Here is a 21,776-nt window from a genome sequence, read left to right on the forward strand (position 1 = left end):
CGCCCCAGATCCTACTGACTCAGAACCTCCTTTTAACACTCCTCCCCACATGATTCCTGTACACGTTAAAGCTTGAGATGTATGGATTTAACAACGCCCGTTGGATTTCTTATGGGGGAAAATATGTTTGAAGTTAAAATACCAAGCTAACTACAACAATGCATTTAGGCTATGCTTTAGCTCCACCCTGTTGTTCTTTACAAGGAAAACTTACAGGGAGGAGTTGAAAGGAACAGGAGAATGGTGGAAGGAGAGGAAAAGGCAGGATAAATTTGACATGATGAGGGCTGAAAATAAAATGGGGACTTGGCAACATTAACTAGAAAACTTCGCATCCAGGACAATTTTAGTGCAACGGTTATAATTATAACAGCTCCAAAAAGTGACTGTGGAGGTGCTTACGGACTGCCTGTGTCCTTCTCACATTCGTGTGTTGAAACCTAATCCTCTATGTGATGGTGTTTGGAGGTGGGGCCTTTGGGAGGTGATTACATCATGAACGGGATTGCTGCCCTTATAACATGTGTCTCAGAGAGCTCCGTCGCCTCTTCCCCCATGTGAGGACACAGTGAGTCTCTGAACTAGGGAGCGGGCTCTCATAGACACTGAATCTGCTGGGACCTTGATTTTGGACTTCCCAGTCTCCAGAACTGTGCGAAATAAATTTCTGTTGTTTGGAAGCTACCCAGTCTATAGTACTTTGTTATAGCAGCCTGAAATGGACTCACGCAAGGAGGAAGGTCAAAATGCTAAGAGTCAAAGGAATGGGGGATCCCCCAAAGGACCAAGACTGGTGGGTTATGTATGCAAAAGATAAGAGACGCGGGATCGCCACATGTTGGAAGGGAGCAGTGCCCTCTGTTACAGATCAGAGAGACTCAAACGGTGGCACTTCTCTGGGTAGTCAACCATGCGATGTTTTAGCAACAGAAACTGCATAAAGATTAGAGCAAAATCAGCCTGAAAGGTAATTGGTCAAGAAAGAGGCAAGGGTTGGAGAGAGTGAAGCTCAGCTGTAACCTCAGCTGCCAAGAGGAATACCACAGCGCCTGCCCTCAGGCAACGTCGGCGCGGGGGGGGGGGGGGGGGGGGGGGGAGGATTGGCAAGGGCCCAAGCAGGACCCTTGGTTCAGAAAGCAACAATACTGCCCACAGAGAATGACCAATGACCAGTAGTTCCTGCACCGTGGCTCACCAAGAGGGTCGTGCAAGCAGTATGGTAGGAGGGGATTGGTTAAGAGAGAAGCACTCAAAGGGGCTGAAGCCAAGAGAACATGAACGGAAAACAATAAACCTGAAATTGGACTATTTCTTGCCCATAGGAGAGGGCACTCTGGGAGTTATATCAGGGTGAGATTCCTGCTGCTAAACTGGCGATGCTGTCGTCTCAAACAGACCTCCCCATGGGGTTTATGTTGGAGCCCTTACCAGCATTTTCTAGGTTATCACTTCTGATGCTTTGGAAGTATCAAAAAATCACCCCCACCCAATGCTCACCACCCTCTAGACCTGATCTAGAAGTCCAGATCCTTGGTTTCAAATCCAAGTGGCACAGGCTCTGCTCACTTGACCACAAATTCACAGGCTTTCTGAGATGGAGGATGCCCCGCCCCTCTCTTAGCCCCGCCCCCACCTGTGCTGCTGTAGAAGGCCAGTTTGGTGGTGGTGTGGAACTCCTGGATGAGGAACTGGGAGAGTGAGATCCGCTCATCTGTCTTTAAAGAGTCATTGCCTTTCTTCCAGTATAGCATGAGGTCGTCTTCCGTGTAGGCATCTGGAAGGACAGAGACAGCGTCAGACGCCAGGAAAGACGACGAGCCTGTCTGTGAGGCTCTGTGGGGATTGGGATAAGATGGTCTGAATAAACAAACTGCAGTCTAAATGAAGCAAAAGTAAATCCAAAAAGACAAATCTAATTCTCCTCGGCCTTCCAAAAGTCATCAGGGCAAAGCCCTCAGGCCTAAATGATCATCATTGCTGCAAAAGTGCTCACCCCTCAATTCAGCCTTAAACCAGATGAAATTGCTATACTTGTAGACCAGAAACTACAATTTGCTCTTTTAAAAAATTTGTTTGCAGGTTAAATAGCGGCAACATTTCATATGGTTCAGCTTTCTAAACCATGGGTGATTTACACCTTTCTTCTTTCAAAGGGTGACGATGCATTATTGATGGCAAATACCTTTGTTGTTCTTTTCTTGTTTTTAGCAGCATGTGGGATCTTCCCGGACCAGGGCACGAACCCGCGTCCCCTGCATCGGCAGGCGGACTCTCAGCCACTGCGCCACCAGGGAAGCCCGCCAAATACCTTTAAACACTCTCTCAGGTAATAAGGGCTGCATTCCAGCAAGAAAGGACCCATAAAGAGATGCAGCAGAACAAGTCCCTTCTCTGCAGGCTTCCAGTTGCTCCTGCCCAGGGTAGACTCAAAGCGATTCCCCTGAGGACTGCTTCCCCTCTGGCGCTACACTTCCCCACCCTGCCCACCTGGCTGAGCACACCGTCTACCCCAGCCAAGCAGACCTACCTGCTGCGTGGGCAGAACTGGGATAAAACCCGCAGGGGTTGCTGGTCCAGTCTGCTCGTGTGTAAACAGTTCTTTCTGGGGGCTCCCTGAGGCTCTATTTTATTCCTCTTTTATTCTGCCTCTAACCCTTGACCTGTGTGATGGCTGCTTTCACGTGTCCCCTTGGCCAGGCTATAGTAAGAACCCAGTGATTCAATCCGACACCAATCCAGGTGCTGCTGGGAAGATGCTTTGTAGTTGTGACATCCACAACCAGTTCATGTGAAGTAAAGGCCATGACCCAGATTAATCTGGGTGGGCCTGATCCAATCAGTTGAAAGGCCTTAAGAGTGGACCTGAGGTTTCCCAGAGGAAGAAGACATTCCACCTGTGGGCAACAGGGTGGGCTCCTGCCCGAGAGTCCCCGGGCTGCCCTTCCCCACGGCCTGCCTTGCAGGTGATCACCGAGCCCTACGCTCCGGTCCCCTGTACTAGCTCTCTCCCTGTGTATCTGCTATGGTTCTGCTTCTCTGGTGGAACCCTGACAGATGCTGCTGCCTGGGTATTGTGCGGAAAGCAAGGTCTGGAGCCAACAATTAGTCCTTCGCTCTGTTACGCCCCTCCTCTGTGTAATGGAGATCACAGGGAGCTTGGAAGGATTAAAGGACAGAGCAGGTGGAAAGCCGCGGTGCAGGAAGCAGTCACCCCCTTGGTCCTGGGGTTTATTCCCCCTGATCCCACACTAAGCGCCCTGCAGAGCTGTCCATGCGGCCCCTGCTACCTGCGGGTCCACGTCCCTGCACTCCTCGGCCCTGGATGACTGGAGCCAGGGGACCCCTGCTGCACCACCACCTCCCGGGGAGACTTACCAAGGTGCCCTGGGCCAACATGACTCCTTACGGGACTTTGACACAGGCTGAGACGCGGCAGTGGGTGTGTGCTGGTTCGGGAGAAGTATAGGAATGGGAGTCATGGGAGGGTCCAGACTGTGCCCATCAGAGGAAACGTTCTGGCAGAGATTGGGGCACGGGGGCAGGTTCGCAGAGAGCTAGAGATGCCAGCGGCTAGTCCTGGATGCTGCCGCAGCCTTGCTCTTCCTGGGGCTGGTGTTTAACTTTCCAGGGTGTGTGTGTGTGTGTGTGTGTGTGTGTGTGTGTGTGTAGTTTCCCGAGGTCCCTTAGTTGTACCTGAGCATCTCAACCACCACCTGCACTCACAATGGCTGTCCCCTGGGGCAATTGTTGCCAAACTTGTTTTTGCCAGGAAAGTCTTTCCTCAGTGGAAATCTTATTCAGAAGAGCAATAAAACAGATCCAAAAGGAACTTTCTGGTGGGCTGTGTGTGTGAGTGCTGGGCTGGGGGGCTTGAAAGGAGACCCACGTTTGCTGAGCCCTCTGCTCCCCCTCCCCGAGCTCTTGCCCTGGCGAACTGGGAAACATCTAGGTTCCACAGCACCAAAGTTCAAAGCCATTGCCATGGGCATTAAAAGGGTCAGTTATGGGAATAGAAGGTTTGAGTCCCAAATTTGTTTCCGATTTTCAAACTTACCCCAGACTTCGCTTCTATCTAAAAAGTCATTTTAAAAGCACACGCACAGATTAGGAACACGTCCTGCTCCTGTTGAGGGTCAGAGGTGTTTAGAGTAACTTCAGATGTGTGTGTGGATATCTGGGCACAAGCCTACTCACAGCTCTCAATTTCGAGCGAGCACGTTTGTGTGTCCAGGGGAAACCGGCTGAAGTCCATGTTGCACATGGCAGTCACTGTAACCCTAGAAACAAAAACACAAAATCCAAGTGTGCAGAGGCTGCAAAGTACAAGTGCAAAATGATAAAACAAGCAGAAAGCCCTCTGCTTCCTCCCAATACAACTGCCTCCTTCTTGTAATTCATAAGCAGTGTGCCAGGATTTAGAGAACCAAGCATCTTATGTGTGATACCCAGATTGGAGTACTCTTGGGTGTTTATGTTTAACCCCAGGGTCAGTGTGGGGAAAACAATGACTGCACTAAACTCCCATCACATGCAAGCATTGTAGTGAAGCAATGGTCTCATTCGATAAAACAATGTGAAATCACAACTCATCTGATATGGTTCCTTAAACCATAGGAGCATTTACGGCTCTCCTGTTTCAGATCATTCAAATTCTTCTTTTACTGATTTTATTGATATTCAATATTTGTGTCCAGTGTCTTAGAGATAATATTCATGAAGTATTTATGCCAGTTGCCAAATCGGCACTTTTTTTTTTTACAGTGTTGATATTTCTATATTGATAATAACATCTACTAGTGGACGCAGGTGTTTTTAATGGGTAATTCCATGGAGATCACAGTAATGGAAAAACACTGGAAGATCTTACGGTATCAACATGCAAGCACTTGTTGGCATCTAACGGTTTTGCTTCAGAGTTTACACAGGAAAGTAAGATTCTGCATCAGAGAAGAAGCAAATACAGATTGTCAGTCATGGAGGAAAGACCTCCCGCCCAGTGTGGAATCCCATGGCAGGTTACGATTAACAGTCATTGGCTAGTGAACATACTATTTTTCCTTCAACCACAGAAAATTGGTTATGTATAAGTTGTAAAACTTATCTGGATAATTCACGGCCAAAAAGGAAAAAAAATTCACTTGTAAATGGAAATTTCAAGGAAAAGAGCTTTCTTGAAGAAATTAATTATCCATATATTCACCTTATTTACCTCGTTCCATTTGAGTGTTGGAATGGTTGTGTTCTGGGAGGGTTTCTGTATTGTTAACAGCTGGGTCATCTTATCGCCCCTAGAAATACTGATATACAGGATGTTTTTGGGGGGTTGTCAGGCTGGCCCCTGACTTGGACACCTAGTGGGTAGCCAGCCTCCCATTTCTCTGGGCACATCACCAGATAACCACACCTGATAGCATCACCAGCAAGAAAGAAACTAGGAACTAAGCTTGGAGACGCTTGTGGCACACTTTGGGGACATGAAATGTCAAATGCAGGCAGTTTTTGCTGTGAACAAAAGGATTAAAAAGCTCTACTCTCTGTATCAGTAGGTACAGGAACAGATGTTTTTAGAACCACAGACATCATCAGACTGGTTCTTGGCACCCTGACTTGATGATTTCCACTTGTAGCCCACACACTGAACAAGCACAGTGTGTGGTGTGATCTCACCCGTGTTTATTATTATGCTTCCCACAAGTCCCTTTAAACTGTTCCAGTGGGAGGATCGTCCCCTGTCCTGGATGAAAACTTGCCAGGTCCTGGGATTTTCCTGCTTACTCTCATGTGACAGGCAGTCAAAACCCTCAGAAGTAACAAAACACATCTCGCTTCCGAAATTAAAAGAACTCTGGGCCGAGATATTAATCAACACTTCAAATTTCATTCACATTGAGACTTCTTCTCCCCATCCCCAGCTAAGGCAGAGCCGGCATTTGAGTGGTCAGTGTCTGCCCATCTCTGGTCGCCTCCTACCTACGTGGGTGGAAGTGGGGGCGGGGGGAGGGCAGGACAGTTCTCTGGTGAGGGTGGCTTCAAGCTCTCTGGGCCTGCTATGTAGTTGAAGCGGAGACTTTCTTTCCTGTGTCCTTCATTCCCACCGCTGGACACCTGCATCCTTCAGCCGCATCTCCCATGCCAGCTCTTGGCTCACCCACTGTCCATCCCACACACACTGAACTACTCCCAACAACCCTGGTAGTGCAGACTGAGCCCACCTGGCTCTGCCCCTAGGTGGTTAGGTAGCTCTTCTCTCGCCCACTAACTGCAGTGTCCCCCAACTGTAGGCACACATGCTCCAAGCTCTCCAAGTGGTCCCCGTGGTCCCACTGCAGGCCCGCTCATGCAGTGCCCCCAGCTCTCCCCCAAAACATCTCTTCCTCCCACAATCACTGACTCTCATATCTTGAAGCTGACTGGGAATTCAAGAGCCATGGAATTGGTTTTTCAAGCTACCTAGTGTTTTGGTCTAGTCCTCTGAATCCCTGGTGTTATTCGATCGTGTTATTTTGTTGGTGGTTGTTGAGCTGAAGATGTCTTGGCAGCTGCCTCAAATGTGAGGACTCCTGGGAGAATCAACCCCACATGGCTTGGGGAAGGGGTTGCACACCCTTGAGCCACCTGGGTACTCCTGTGAGAGGAGGTATTTCAGGCCCTGCAGAGGAATACTCCATGACCCTGCTCTGAGTCTGGTATCTAACTGCTTAGATTCCAAGCCAGCATGAGTAATGAAGGATTATTATAAATATTCCTTTGGGAGATGGGGGCGGAAATTCAGCTTCGACACTGCCATCTCTGACTCTAAAGATACACTGCATCCACGCAGACACCCCCTACGTAGACACTGGTGTGTGGATTCAGCTTTACCAAAACCAAGTCTGTAAAACTGAAATGTACCATCAGCACAGCACAGAAGGAGTAAATCTCAGCCAGCAGCTGAGTCGCTTCTCTGTGAAGGCCTGAGCTCATCTCCACATGCCCTCCCAGGGGGAGGCGGGCACCACAAGTTTCTAAACTGGGCGTACAGGGAAAGCCCCACTGCATGCCTGTGCTTAAGAAAAGCTTCCCCACGTCAGTGCTTGATGAGCAATTAAACATTTCTAAGGCTACTGCACAGCACAGGGAATAGAGCCAATATTTTCTAATAACTGTAAATGGAGTATAGACTATAAAAATATTGAACCACTATGTTGTACACCTGAAACTAATGTAATATTGTAAATCAGCTATACTTTAATAAATAAATAAATGAATGAAAGAAACATTTCTAAGGTATCTAAGCTTGTGAGAAGATTTTATTCTTTATGTTTTCAAAGTGATGCTCAAAATACCAATATCAAGCGGCCCAGGGTCCCCATAGTTTCTCAAGGAGAACACCAGGGAGAAGGGACAAAAAACAAGCCTGAGCTGCCCAGGCGAGGTAAACAAATTTTTTTCTAAACCAAAATTTCAAATCGGAAATTGGGAATCGGAGGAGTTGAAGGAGGCAGGTCTTTGAGAAGAATACGTCAGCTACTTCTCTGACCCCTACTAGAGAAATAAAACTTTCATTAAACGTTTGAAATTGAACTTGAATAGGGCATAAATCATAAGCACCAGCCTGAGAAATTTCCCCAAGTGTATTTGCAAGACGAAATAATTCTTTAAAATGTTTACTCTGGAGCTTCCCTGGTGGCACAGTGGTTAAGAATCCGCCTGCCAATGCAGGGGACACGGGTTCGCGCCCTGGTCCAGGAAGATCCCACATGCCGCAGAGCAACTAAGCCCGTGCGCCACGATTACTGAGCCTGCGTGCTACAACTACTGAGCCCAATGAAGAGTAGCCCCCCTTCGCCACAGCTAGAGAGAGCTCACGTGCAGCAACGAAGACCCAACGCAGCCAAAGATAGATAGATAGATAGATAAATAAATAAATAAATAAATAAATGTTTACTCGTGTGTAGAGTTAGGTTTTCTTGATGTTGAAAAGTCGGCAGCTCCTGGAAAGTTAGAAGCTAAGCTGTTCAAAGCCAAAAAGCAGAATTCCCTGGCAGTCCATGGTTAGGACTCCGCTTCGACTGCAGGGGGCACCAGTTCCATCCCTGCTCGGGAACTAAAATCCCACAAGCCACAAAAAAAGGTAAAAGCAAAACTGCTGTGGTGGGACCAGTGATGTTCTTGGTTGACAAAAGTTTTCCCTTCCTCCCAGCTTCGGGAGTAAGAGGACTCAGAGGGAAAGAGGGAGGCCAGGAAGGGCTCACCTGAGGCTGTAGAGCACTTTGCCGTCGGGCTGGACCCGCAGCATCACGTTGTCCGTGGTGGTGTCGTGGATGAAGGAGCGCTTGGAGTGCACGAAAAACATGTCGGGGACCCAGATCTTCTTCACCAGCCGGCCGTCAAACGTCATGCTGAGGTTTTTGGTGCTCGGGAAGGACAGCCTCTCGTCCTTCCAGTAGTGCCGCAGGTAGAGGGTCATCGTGAAGTCCTGGGGGGCGAGGGCAGAGAGGGAGACCCCACCCACTGAACAGCTGGGTGATGGCAGGACCCTCTGTATCCCAGGCTGGGGAGGGAACTGAGCCCGGGAAGTCCTTGCTTCTAGTCCCTGGGGTTTGCTGCCGCAGGAGGCTCTCGAACCCTGCTTGGGGCGGGGGGGACTCAGCAAGAGGCTCTACAGAGGGGGGACCTGAGCCCCACTCCATCCTCTGACACTCGCCTCCGCTGGGCAAAGGCTGCTACCGCTGGCAATGAGACCCCCAGCCTGAGAGCTCCCAGCCCACGCACAGGGCCAGCCCCAAATGCCAGACAGTTCAAGCCTCTGGAAGCAGCCCTCAGCCAGGCAGTGGAGCTGGGGGAAGCGCTGGGAGATGGACAAGTAACCCAGCTCCTGGCCCCTCAGCTGCGACAACGCTGAGGTGAGTTCTTTGCTGACTCGGAGTACCCCCGAGGGACCGAGTCTCCCATAGATCTGGTTGGATGGCATGGCCCTTTCTGCTTCCTTCCCTTCCCCTGTCCCCAGCCTCTTCTTGTGTTTCCCGGGATCACCTGCAATAAACTGCTTGTGCTGGAATGCTTGTCTCAGGTCTGCTTCTTGGGGAACCCAAACTAAGATAAGGCCCTACAAAGTCCTGTAAGTCAAGGAGCTGTGGAATGTTCTACCTTTTATCTAAGTCCACTAAAAAGGAAAAACAGAGGAAACTTTTGCTTTTTCTGCATTTTCACAGCCAGACACAGAATCCACAGCAGTAGCATATATCTGGATCCTTGGACCCTGCTGTTTGTGTTGGAGAGCCTTTGCCCAGAGAACAATCCCAGTGGCAAGACCCTGGACACTGGGGCAGGGAAGATCATGTTTGTCATCTGGCTCTGTTTCATACCAATTGGGTAGCTTTGAGCAAGTGTCTCAACCTCCCTGAACTGTAAAACGAGTGTGGGAATTCCCACCACCTGGGGAGTTATGAGCCTGGTGAATTCTGGTGTGTGGAGCTCCTGGCCCAGCATAGGCCCTGTGGGAATCTCCCTGTCTGCAGCTCTGGTTAGAGAAGCACTTACCATGTCGACCTCTGAGATGCTGTCCAAGCTCTCCACCTGCACATCCACGCCAACAGGAATGGCCGGGCCTGGGGACAGGGCACGGCAAGAGCATTTATTCTTTTCACTTGAACTCTGACTGTGAATGAGACAGGTGTAAGGAGCATTTCCCCTGGAACCTCCGTGTCTTGTCAGATTTGAAGGTTTGGTGTCCCACATGCCAGGATAACCAGAGATAAAAGGGTGGAGTCATGGGCTGGCTCCCTGGAATATTCCAACTAAGGTGAAAAGAAATGTTTTTGGTCTGAATCATCCAGGTGATTCTGAAACAATTAGATTAATATAAAGCATCTGTCTTTGGTTACACATGCTCATCTAAGGGGACGATGAAGACCTAGATCAAAGTCAGGTCCCATCTAAGGAGTTACTCCTCAGCATGAGGTCACACATTTTATACTTTTATATTTACCTCCTGGTTTTGTACCCTCTTTCATCTTGGAAGCCAATGTCTCTGGCCATAAGAAAGGCATTGCTTGGTAAATGAGTGCCCAAAGTCATATTCAAAACATTAGCCAAGTCCACAGATCTGCGTCTTTGCTACATGATGGAGTAGCTTCCATGGGGGATGTGATACACTGGGATGGATATGAAAACATTAGATTTGGGGGGGGGTGTTTCTAGGCCATAAACACCATATTCATAAAGAGAAAGAAAGTATTATAAGGGCAGTAGATTGTTGCCTCTTTCCCTCCCTGCCTTCAGGCGTGGAGGGCAGGCACGGAACACGCTTAGGTCATCACAGAGTGAAAAGGCGGCTTTGGAGGCAACAGCAGCTGAATATGGGCCGGACACTCCCTTCCAGAACCTGTTTATTCTTTAGGCAAAGGTGACTGGAAGAAATAAAAGGCGTGAGAATGATTTCTGAAATAAATATTTTTTTTTTCCCAGGGAAAAAACCCGTAAGGATGAAAACCCTATTTGACACTAAGAAAGCTGAAACCTGGCAGCTGCAGGCTAAGCTTCAGAGGGCTTTGGCATCCCTCAGCACTAAATCATTATTTTCTCTAACTATTTTCATTTAATTAAACCCAGTAGACCACACTCTGCCCTTGGATGTGGACCCAGAGTTCTGTCTGCCAGCTCCCAGGCGAGAACCAATTTAGTCCAAGATCGTTCTTTCCGAGCATTTTCAGGAGGCAGCTTTGGGATGCAGCTGCCCTGTCTTCCCATTGCCGTCCTCACAGCCAGCGGCTGGGCTCCCCGATGCTGAGCCATCCCTGTCAGCAGTGGCCCGAGGACAGCTCGGCTGGGCTGGCCTGGCCACCAACCAGCAGCCGCCTCCCAAGAATGCGTCCAGCAGAGCCCAGGGCAGGCCGGCCAGGGGAGGTACTCAGATGACGCTGGGGGCTCAGGGGCCTTGTTCCCCAAGCACAACCAAGGCAGACTTGAATGCAGGGAGCAACGCTGAGTGGACCCTTGGCTTGATTTCTGCCCACAGACAGACAGAAGGACCTGTAGAAAGAAGACAAGCCCCCACAGTGCGTGTTTCATACCTCCAAAGCCAGGCCTCATGCTGAAATCGTGGTCATCTATCCTCAGGAGCTGTTCTGACTTTGTCAGTGGCGATTTGGTAATATCAGGGCTGCGTTTAAGAACTGGGCTGCAGAGGGGAGAAAACAGGTTGATCACATAACCTAATTAAGCCAGATAAAACCCATTTGCATTCAGACTTGATCTTGACAAGTTTGATGGGATGTGTTATTTCTTCTTTAAAGCTGATGGAAATCCTCTCTTCCTCCAGCTTTCTGGATAAATGAACTGACCCAGAAGGTCCAAGACAGGGGTTTAGGAGTGTGAATGAGGGACTTTAAAAATACCAACATCCAGGCCCCATCTTAGAGGTGCTGATTTGGGTGGTCTGGGAATGGGGCCTGGACATTGGTGTTTTTAAAAGCTTCCCAGATGATTTTAATGTGTAACCAAGGCTGAGAACTGCTGGTCCTGGGCTTACTAATAAGTCTAACTCACCCAAAGTTCCTCCGCCATTTTGGGCAGGTTGGAGCTAGAGGAGAGAGGCGGCGGGTGTGGGCTGAGCCCAGCTCCCTTGGCCTCTGCTGGCCCATCCTGTGGAGGGAGCATGGACTTGCCCTTGGGTCAAATGCCAATCATCCTGGCTCCCTGGGAGGAAGTTTCTTATGCTTCTGCTTCTGAATCGCATCTAGGGCCATTTTAATTTATTTTCACTTTTTCTAAATAGGCATTATATTTGCAGGGTTTGACAATTTTTTAAAACGGAAATACAGTCAAAAGTTGGCCTCTTACCTGTGCCTCCACCCATCCCATTCCCCCATCCTCTGGTACCTCTTTTATTGGTCTCTGGTCTATGTGTCCAGAGTATCTTGGAGGTACAAGTAAATACAAATATATATTCTTAGATCTCCTACTTTTTTCCAGTTTCACTGAAATATAATTAACACATAACATTGTCTTAGTTTTAGGTGTACAACATGATGATTTGATACATGCATATTTTGTGGTAAAATTATCACTGCGATAAATCTAGTTAACATCATCACCTTACATAGCCACAGGTTTGTTTTTTCCTTGTGATGAGAAACTTTGAGCTACTCTCTTAGCAGCTTTCAAATATACAATACAGTATTGCTGACTATGTCACCATGCTGTACATTACCTCCTCAGGACTTATCTATCTTATAACTGGAAGCTCGTACCTTTTGATCCCCTTCACCCATTTCACCCACACCCTATCCCCACCTGTGGCAACCACCTATCTGTTCTCTTGTGTCTACAAGTTCGTTTTTTCAGATCCCACACAGAAGTGAGATCACACAGTATTTGTCATCCACGTTGTCACAAAGGGTCTCCTATTTTTATACACAAAGTTTACATATTATATAAACTCTTATACTTTTTCTTTCTTTCTTTCTTTCTATATGACTTGGATTTGTTTCCCATAGCAAAATGTCCTAAGCCTCATATTCTGTTTCGCACTGCACAGTGTCCCATTGCACGGATGCACCATCGCTCACACACTCAGTCCTCTATTGGTGGACATGTGAGTTGCTGCCAGTCTTTTGCTGTTTCAATCAGTGCACGGCCTTCATTTACCCATCATCACCATCTCTAAAACCCACAGAAACAATGAACTGCTCTCCTAGTTCCTCCTTGTTCCAACACCAGTGTGTGTGCTCTCCCGGGTAACACACACACACACTTCTTCCTTTCAGTGCACATTTCCCACACTTTGGCCTGCATCAGCATCTCCTAGAGGGCTGGTTCAAACCTAGGTTCCTGAACCTCTCTTTGCCCCATAGCTTCTGATTTAGTAGGTCTGTGCTGAGGTCTAAGAATCTGCCTCTCTAAAGAGTTCCCAGTTGCTGCTTCTACCGGTGGTCAGCAGACAGTACTTTGAGAACCACGGCCCTGATGCCTTCATCCTCAACACACAGTTTCCTTCCTTATAACTGGCTCCATCCACCTTTAAAGTCCTTTGCTATCTGCTTTCCTGAAGAAATTCCTTATCCTTTGGGGTGGGGGGGGATATATGTCTGGGAGACCGAAAAACAGAGCTCTGCCCTCCACTGACCTGCCTACTCTGTGCCTATGGGCATCTTATGTCCCTGAGACTCGGTTTTCTCGCCTGATTAAAGGTGAAGCTCTGTGACCTGACCAGGGGTGTGAGGGGCCAATGAGATCGTGCGTGTGCTTTTCAAACTCTAAGGTGGAAACGCAAATGGGAGGAGCCATTGTTGTTTCTGAGCCAATAAGGAAGATTCCTCCTAAGGGAAGGAAATCATTGTGCTGGCAGCAAAGGCAGTGGCCCAGGGGAAGAACTGGGACTAGTGAAGCAGGCAGAGCTACACTGCTGGTGGATGGAATGGAGGAAGCTGGGGTCCCCATGGCCGCCCACCTCCTCTCTCTCTCCCACTGGAGCCGGGAGCCACCTCCCTTCTCCTCCTTTCCAGCTCCCCCTTCCTCTTGTCCCACCCTCTGCTTCCCGCCCCTTGGCCAGGGGTTGGGGTGCTGCTGAAAATCACTGCAGCCGAGGTGTGGGGAAGAGACCCCCTTAGGATGGTGTGTGTGTACCTCTGGCCAGTGTCTGCCTTACTTGAGGGCATCTTTGTGTGCTCCTGGTCTCTGTCTTTGAGGCTTACCATGAAAAATAAAAATAAAGGTGTTCTAGAGAGTCTAGGTACTCAAATCAACAAAGCATCCCTCACCCTCCAGATTTGCTTCAAATCTAACCAGAATAAAATGTGAAAGAAAAAAAAAAAAACAACTATGAAGCTGCAATGCATTAATTCAGCTTTTTTTTTTTTTTTTTGTGGTACGCAGGCCTCTCACTGTTGTGGCCTCTCCCGTTGCGGAGCACGGGCTCCGGACGCGCAGGCTCAGCGGCCATGGCTCACGGGCCCAGGCGCTCCGCGGCATGTGGGATCCTCCCGGACCGGGGCACAAACCCGTGTCCCCTGCATCAGCAGGCGGACTCTCAACCACTGCGCCACCAGGGAAGCCCTAATTTAGCTTTTTGATGAGCATTTTCGCAGGACCCACAGGAAGAGGAATTGGAGGATTAATTACTCAGTAGGCCTGATTTGAAAAGGTCTGACCTAAACTATCTCCCCCACTGAAATTGATGGCATTCTTAACCTGGATCTACCATGAAGCTGTCAGTACGGAGAGGAACACATTGCCAGGTGGACTGTATCACTTGGGCGTCCTTGCCCCCGGGCTTAGGGATTCAGCCAAATGGGCACTGGCAGGAGATGAAACACAGAGTGTTTATTCCTCCTTCTCTCTCTGCTTTGATGCCAGGGACTAGCAATGTCTGTGTTGCTCTGTGATTACAGGTAATCACAGTATCATCGATAAGCTCCAATAACACAATTTACCCTTCAGGCCTGTGGGTCATCATGGCTTCCTTCTGTTCCTAGTGCTTGGGGGGCATCCACCTGCCTGGGTGCTTCCCTGAGCCCTTTGCACAGCTCTGCGAGCAGTCCCTTTGTTCAATTATTGGTTAAGCCCTTCTGAGTGCGGCGCTGTTTTCGGTCAGGACCAGACTGATGCCCAGGGACACGTCAGGGCTGATGCATGGGGATTATGTCATCCGCGGCAAAGTGGAGCAGGGACAGGTGTGCGGGGGCAGGTCCCAGGGGGTGGGAAGGGCTAAGATTACAGGGAGGGCGGCCTGTTGGGCAACAGGCAGGTGGTCAGGAGGGGCAGGATGAGATCACAGGCCACCGAGGGCAGAGTCCTCTCCATCGTCAGCACTTTGCACAGTGCTGGGCCCCCGTGGACTCCCAGCACATGTTCGTGAATGAAGGAAGGGATCAGCGCCTTGGACAGGCACCAGGAAAGAGAGCCAGGAGGGACCAAAAAAGGGGGCAGGAATGAAAATCAGGTTTGGCCCTGGTCTTACTGTGGCTTTGGGCCAGGCTGAAACAGAACTGGGCACTGACTAAAGGGAGGTTTGTCAAATTCTGAGATGTCACTGCCTTTGCCGTCATGAAGCTTAGATTCTAGCTTAGAAAAAACTGATAAATAGGATGCTTAAAGTCTTTTTTTTTTTTGGCCTCACCACACGGCTTGCAGGATCTTAGTTCCCGGACCAGGGATTGAACCCCGGGCCACGGCAGTGAAAGTCCCAAGTCCTAACCACTTGACCTCCAGGGAACTCCCTTAAAGTCTTTTTTTTTTATTGTTGTTGTTTAATATTTTATTTTATTTTATTTTATTTATTTATTTATTTATTTTTTAGTGGTACACAGGCCTCTCACTGTTGTGGCCTCTCCCGTTGTGGAGCACAGGCTCCAGACGCACAGGCTCAGCGGCCATGGCTCACGGGCCCAGGCGCTCCGCGGCATGTGGGATCTTCCCGGACCGGGGCACGAACCCGTGTCCCCTGCATCGGCAGGCGGACTCTCAACCACTGCGCCACCAGGGAAGCCCAGTTTAATATTTTAAAATAACTTTTTTTCTGTTTACATGCCCATGTTAAAACTTTTTGAAAAACAGATTTAAGCATAAAGGAGAGGCTGAAAACCACTAAGAAATAACCTGTACCATCCTGAGTATATCCTTACACTCCTGAGAGAGAGATACTGTAACTTGCTTTTAACTCAAGTTACAGTACATCTTCAAATATTTTTCCTGTCATCAGCATCTTTTTACCAGCCGAGGTATGATTATTAACCTTGAAATGAAGTGTGACACACATCAGATAATAGGAATAACTAACACTGCCTGAGCGCTCTGCCAGTTATCATGCTAACTATATTACACGTATTAGCTTGGGTTAGTGTTCAGAACAACCCTGTGAGGTATGCTTTGCCACTGTCCCCATTTTATACACGAGGAAACTAAGACACAGAGGGTTTGAATAACTTGTAAAAGTGAAGGAGCCAGGAGTCAAATCCAGAGGCTCTGGTTCCGAGGGTGAGAGGCTAGGTTGGCCACAGTGTCTGGATGGAAGACCTGGCTCCCATTGCCTGGAACGTGGGTTACATGCGGAACATCCAAGCTTACCTTTCCCCTCACAGAGAAGCCAGCATGGACCTTGCAGAAAACTGGTGGCCACTCACTGATTAAACGAGTGCATTTATTGAATGAGTCCCTGGAAAGTTATGAAGAAGGAATTGACATGTCCCAAGTTATAATGATACAGGATGACATTTGAGACAGCTTTTTAGAATGAACAGCGGGTGCACGTTTTTTGAACATCTATTGATATCTTTTTTCTATCCTCTTGGAGGGAAGGAGAAGTTCTGACCTATGGTTCTTCTTGATGTTTCCTTGCTGTAGCTCCTCATCAGTTTGTGTGTGGATGATGTTTTCTCAGAACATCTCCCAGAGGTTAGATAAAACAGGGATGGGGGAGTGTGAGAAACAAGTGATCTGCCGGAAGTCTCCTTCAGCCAATAGCAGAGCACTTGATAAGTTATACTTCACTTTGCTCATTATTTCACCTCTGAGAAGGTAGAGAACTTAATTTTGACAAGAAAGCAAGAACTAGCTAATGAACCATATGACCCAGCAATTCCACCCCTGGCCATATATCCAAAAAAACAAAAAAAAATTAATTCAAAAAGATAACATGCACCCCATTGTTCATAGCAGCATTATTTACAATTGCCAAGATACGGAAGCAATCTAAATGTCTATCAACAGATGAATGGATAAAGAAGATGTGGTCTATATACACAACAGAATATTACTCAGCCATAAAAAAGAATGAAATAAGGTCATTTGCAGTGACATGGATGGACTTGGAGGGCATTATACTTAGTAAAATAAGTCAGACAGAGAAAGAAAAATACTGTATATCACTTATATGTGGAATCTAAAAAATGAAACAAACTACTAAATATAACAAAAAAGAAACAGACTCACAGATATAGAGAACAAACTAGTGGTTACCAGAGGGGAGAGGGAAGGGAGGAGGGGCAAGATAGGGCTAGGGGATTAAGAGGTACAAACTACTATGTATAAAATAAATAAGCTACAAGGATATATTGTATAACACAGGGACTATAGCCAATATTTTATAATAACTATAAATTGGGTATAACCTTTAAAAATTGTGAACCACTATACTGTACACCTGTAACTTATTTAATATTGTACCTCAACTACACTTCATTTTTTAAAAAAATCCAAACAAAAAAAAAGAAGAAAGAAAGAACTTGCTAATGAAATGTTCTTGCTTTCTTGGCATATGAATAGCCAAGGAGAGAAACCCTGAATGTGGGGTCCAAATCACCTGGATGTCATCCTCCTTCACACCCCCATCCAGGGCCATGGAGAGCAGTGGGGCATGTGCAGCCCTAGCCGCACTGCTTGGAGGTGTATCTGTTCATAGGGCTGCCCTCCTGGCTCGGCCAGCCTCGCCCACCCCAGGCGCTCAGCCAGTCCTGGATGAGCCTCCCCCCCCCACAGCCTCTCTCCATATCCTGGCCTCTCCATTCCCACCCCCTCTGCCCATCATCTCTCCCATGGGAGGCAGAAGACTTCCTCGCCTCTGGTCTCACCCTACTCTAATCCAACCATCACACCAACAGCATGGTATGGGAATCACAATCATGCCACTTCCCCTCTTAAAACCCTTCACCCTCAAAGTGAAATCTATACAACTTGGGCATACAAGGCCTATAATAAGCCTCCTGCCCACCTCCCCAGCCGCAGCTCCCTCTCTGCCCCCCTCTTCTTGCAGCTGCCAGTTATACCCCCCATGCCTTTGCTCCTGCTGTCCCATCTATCTGGAAGGTCCTTTCCACTAGTCTTCGTACACTTTCTTACCCAGACGATGCCTTGCACACCCAGATCAATATCACCTCCTCCGGGAAGAATTCCTGGGCTTCCCTCCTTCCCACTGAAGTCAATACCTTCATTAGAATGTGCTCCATCCTGCACAGCGGGGGCTTTCTGATCAGGTCACCCACTTTCCTATGCACTCTGTGTCGGAGGGACCCTATCTCAGACATCTCTGTGGCCCCAGCTCCTAACAGTTTGCACAGCTCAGACTTTACAAAGATATATACAAAACATGGAAGGAGAAACACAAACCCACAGAGATGAATGGGTCCGTAAGCAATGTGGCAAGAAGACCAAGGTGCAAACGAGGCAAGGCTCAAAAAAGGTGCTAAAGACAAGCAGAATTCTTTAAAGTTGGATTCTGAACCAGGACAGTCAGTAGAAGGAAGTACTGCTTGGAAAAGATGGAGCAATGTGAACAATTACAATAAGACAGTAATTCTGCTAACAGAATCCAATTTTACTTTGATACTCTCCATCAAAGAGAATGGTCTTCAAATTGGGAAGGGAAGAGTGAAAAGAATTAGCGGCTGACCAGCGTGGTGAAAATGATAACCTGAGATAATCTCACTCAGTGTTTCTCAGCCTTGATCACACATTGGGTTCACTTGAGAGACTTAAAAACTCCCAGGCCACACCCCAGACCAAGGGTGGGGCCCAGCCATCAACAGCTTTCAGACCTCCTCAGCCAACATAGAGAACAACTGCTCTACCTTTTTAAATGGAACTCAAGCCTACAGACCCAGATGAATTACAGCTCAAGAAACTTAAGGATCCTGCAGCAGAGAAAACCTGGAGACTAGGAGAGAAGCCAGAAAACTGGAGGTGGAAAGACGCTTTCTTGAGGTTCACAAAGAAGAAAAAAAGAGTATCGTGGAAACTGCTGAGGTTAAGCTCCAGGTTGATTCCTGGCCATGTTCTAGAACTTTGATTACAAAGACGACTTAGGAACATTATTGGGTCCCATCGTGTCAATAGCATGTGAGTTCAGTGTGAGTTCAGACAGGGCAAGACACCCTGAAGTGGTCTCCTTCCCCCGGGCAGGACCCCCATGTTGGCAAATCAGGGAGTATCACTGGGTGATGTGTAGAGTACAACTGTCCTCAAAGCAAAGGCAGCTCTACGGGGCTCCTGGTGGATGAGGGTCTGCACTGGCCTTTCTGATCTGTGTCCGCCATAGGACGGCATAAATGAGGACCAGCATCTTTATGGGTTTTCGAGCTTTACAGTCAAAGTTCTTTGACATGCATTGGCCCACACGATCCTTACAATAACCCTGAGGTGATAGACATAATTGACTCCGCTCTATGGAAGGGGCAGACTTGAAGATATCCAGTGACTTGTCCAAAGTCACGGTGTGAGAATGTGGCAGTGGCAGGTCCCAAAGCCAGGCACTCTTACAGTTTGAGCCTGACTTCCCACCATGGTCCCTCTGGCTTGGGAGCTTTGGTGATGGATTCTTGGGGTTGCCCGTAACTGTTCGTGCCCACGCCAAAACTTCAAAGGAAATCCTCACGGACACACATCCAGGGCTCCATCTTACCTTATGGGAACAAAATTCGGGGCTGTGATGGTAAGCAGGGTTAGGGGTTAGGGAATGGGCCGCTGGGGGGGTTGTTTTATATCGGTGGCCAGGGAACACATCCCTGAGAGAGTGACTACCTAGCAGAGGCCTGAGGGAGGTGAGAGAATGACTTGCCGATTCTGGAAAAGAGTGGTCCAGGCAGAGGCACAGCAGGGACAAAGGCCATGAGATGGGACTTGCTCGGTGTGGCCAAGCTGGTTGGACAGCAGAAGGGAGAGGAGACCCATGCCAGACCAGCTGCGCTCCCTCTGCCGCTGAGCTAGGGTTGAACATGGGCTAGTGTCTTGGTTTTCCACCCAAGTGATGCTGCTGTGATGTTTGCACACCCTGCTCTTCTGCACAGGTCTTTGAGGCAATGACCTGTCGTGGCACGGAGGGCACTGGGCAGTTAGGGGGCTGGCACACTGCTGGGAGCCCCGGCTTTTCTGACTGATGAGAGAACACGGCACGTTCCTCCTCTCTCTAAGTCTGTTTCCTCTGCCATGAAATAAGGGATTGGGCCACAGGGCAGCTTTGAGACCTTTCAAGTCTGTTCCAGAAGCATCATCCCTCAGACTTTAGAGGTACTTTACAGCTCTAGTCCTATTGGCAGACAGTGATGTGAAAAGGGTCAGTCCACTGTCAGGGCCCCACAAAGACGGTTTTGTGTTCCCCTGGACCCGCCAGCATGGGGTGTGTGTGTGTGCATTTAATCTGTATTTATTGTATTTATTTATGTTATCATAATGTTATTTACATTGCACTTCTTGAATTGCTATAGAGGCTGTGCATTCGTCCACATCATGAGTCAGTATTGTGTATTTTCCCTCAAGTATAAATAGTTTATTTCCTTTGATTCCTCACTAAGTGGATTTTGGGGTAACCAACAATCTCTTTTTCAAACCACTGCCTCTAAGAAGGTGTGATAGGTAATTTTTGGTGTCAACTTGGTTAGGCTATGGTACCAGTTTTCAGTTAAATGCCAGCCTAGATGTTGCTGTGACGCTATTCTTAAGATGTAATTAACATTTAAATCAGTAGCCTTTAAATAAAGCAGACTACCCTTCATAATGTGGGTAGGTCTCACCTAATCAACTCAGTCTTTTCTCCTAAGGTCCTCTGAGGAAGAGGGAATTCTCCCTGCAGACTACCTTAATTTTTTTTTTTTTTTTTTGCGGTACGCGGGCCTCTCACTGCTGTGGCCTCTCCCGGTGCGGAGCACAGGCTCCGGACGCGCAGGCTCAGCGGCCATGGCTCATAGGCCCAGCCGCTCCGCGGCATGTGGGATCTTCCCGGACCGGGGCACGAACCCGTGTCCCCTGCAGTGGCAGGCGGACTCTCAACCACTGCGCCACCAGGGAAGCCCAGACTACCTTCAGATTAGAGCTGTAACATCAATTCCCTCTGGAATTTCCAGCCTGCCTGCCCCATAAATTTCAGACTTGGTGGCCCGCACAATCATGTGAACCAATTCTTTAAATAAATCCTCCTCCCCGTCTCTCCATGTACACCCACGCCCACAAACACACACACACACACACACACACACACATATTACACTATATATATGTTACACAATACACATATGTGTGGGTAAGATAGATAGAGAGAGAGAGAGATAAATAGGTATTATATATATATATCCTATTGGTTCTACTTCTCTGGAGAACCCTGACTAATCCAGAATGTGAATATTCCTTGACACCTGAAGTCTGCATACCCGTGGCAGACCTGAGTCACCTGGACCCAGAAGGCTGTGTCTGGTGTGGGTGGGACCAGCCCAGCTTGGATGTGGCTTCTGTGTTATCTTGGGTTCCTCTGATCAAGCCTTCTTCTCGCCACCATGACAGACCCAGGTTCCCATCAAGCTGATGGGTCCTCAACTCGCAGACCCGGCCTGCTATGGCCCTCCCAGGGAGACAAGAGGGCACAGTAGGAGCATGTTTGTCCACCTGCTTTTCAGGTAAAATCTCGACCTAGATCATCCCTTTTTCCTTGTTCATATGTCTGAACATAAATTCTCTATGCCTTCCCATTCGAAGAAACTGCATTACTTTTTTTTTTTTTAGTTTAAAGCTCTGAATTTTCCCCACCTATTCTCTTTATCACAATTCTCAGGTTGTATTTTTCCCATATGTTATAGAACATTCTACTTTCTAACTTGTAGATCAATATCTGTCCCTAATACCAACACCACCTGCTTTATGAGCAACCTTTGTTTAGTGATCATATCCTATTCACAATGTACCTATATGGCTTTGAACATTTTAGACTTGCAATAAATGTCTTATGAGTGGAATTCCCATCACTAATTAAATACACCAGCTGTTAAACAAAACAAAACAAAGCGTATGTACATCAAGGAGCCTGTGATGCGTTT

The 21,776-nt window shown here is 48.1% G+C and overlaps 1 protein-coding gene across 1 annotated transcript in view; it reads right to left on the reverse strand.

Moving 5' to 3' along the window:
* The window catches only part of GABRR1 (gamma-aminobutyric acid type A receptor rho1 subunit), a 32,943-nt gene that overhangs the window by 5,547 nt on the left and 5,620 nt on the right, over positions 1–21,776 (reverse strand). The window contains exons 2-6 of the mRNA XM_029223976.1: positions 11,055–11,161; positions 9,523–9,590; positions 8,235–8,458; positions 4,195–4,277; positions 1,634–1,774 (exon numbers count right to left, since the gene is read on the reverse strand). Coding sequence (XP_029079809.1) covers positions 1,634–1,774; positions 4,195–4,277; positions 8,235–8,458; positions 9,523–9,590; positions 11,055–11,161 — 623 coding nt within the window. The remainder of the gene's footprint in view (positions 1–1,633; positions 1,775–4,194; positions 4,278–8,234; positions 8,459–9,522; positions 9,591–11,054; positions 11,162–21,776) is intronic.

Source organism: Monodon monoceros, unplaced genomic scaffold (genome assembly GCF_005190385.1).
Source record: "Monodon monoceros isolate NGI ecotype Baffin Bay Population unplaced genomic scaffold, NGI_Narwhal_1 Super_Scaffold_15, whole genome shotgun sequence".
Taxonomy (NCBI): domain Eukaryota; kingdom Metazoa; phylum Chordata; class Mammalia; order Artiodactyla; family Monodontidae; genus Monodon; species Monodon monoceros.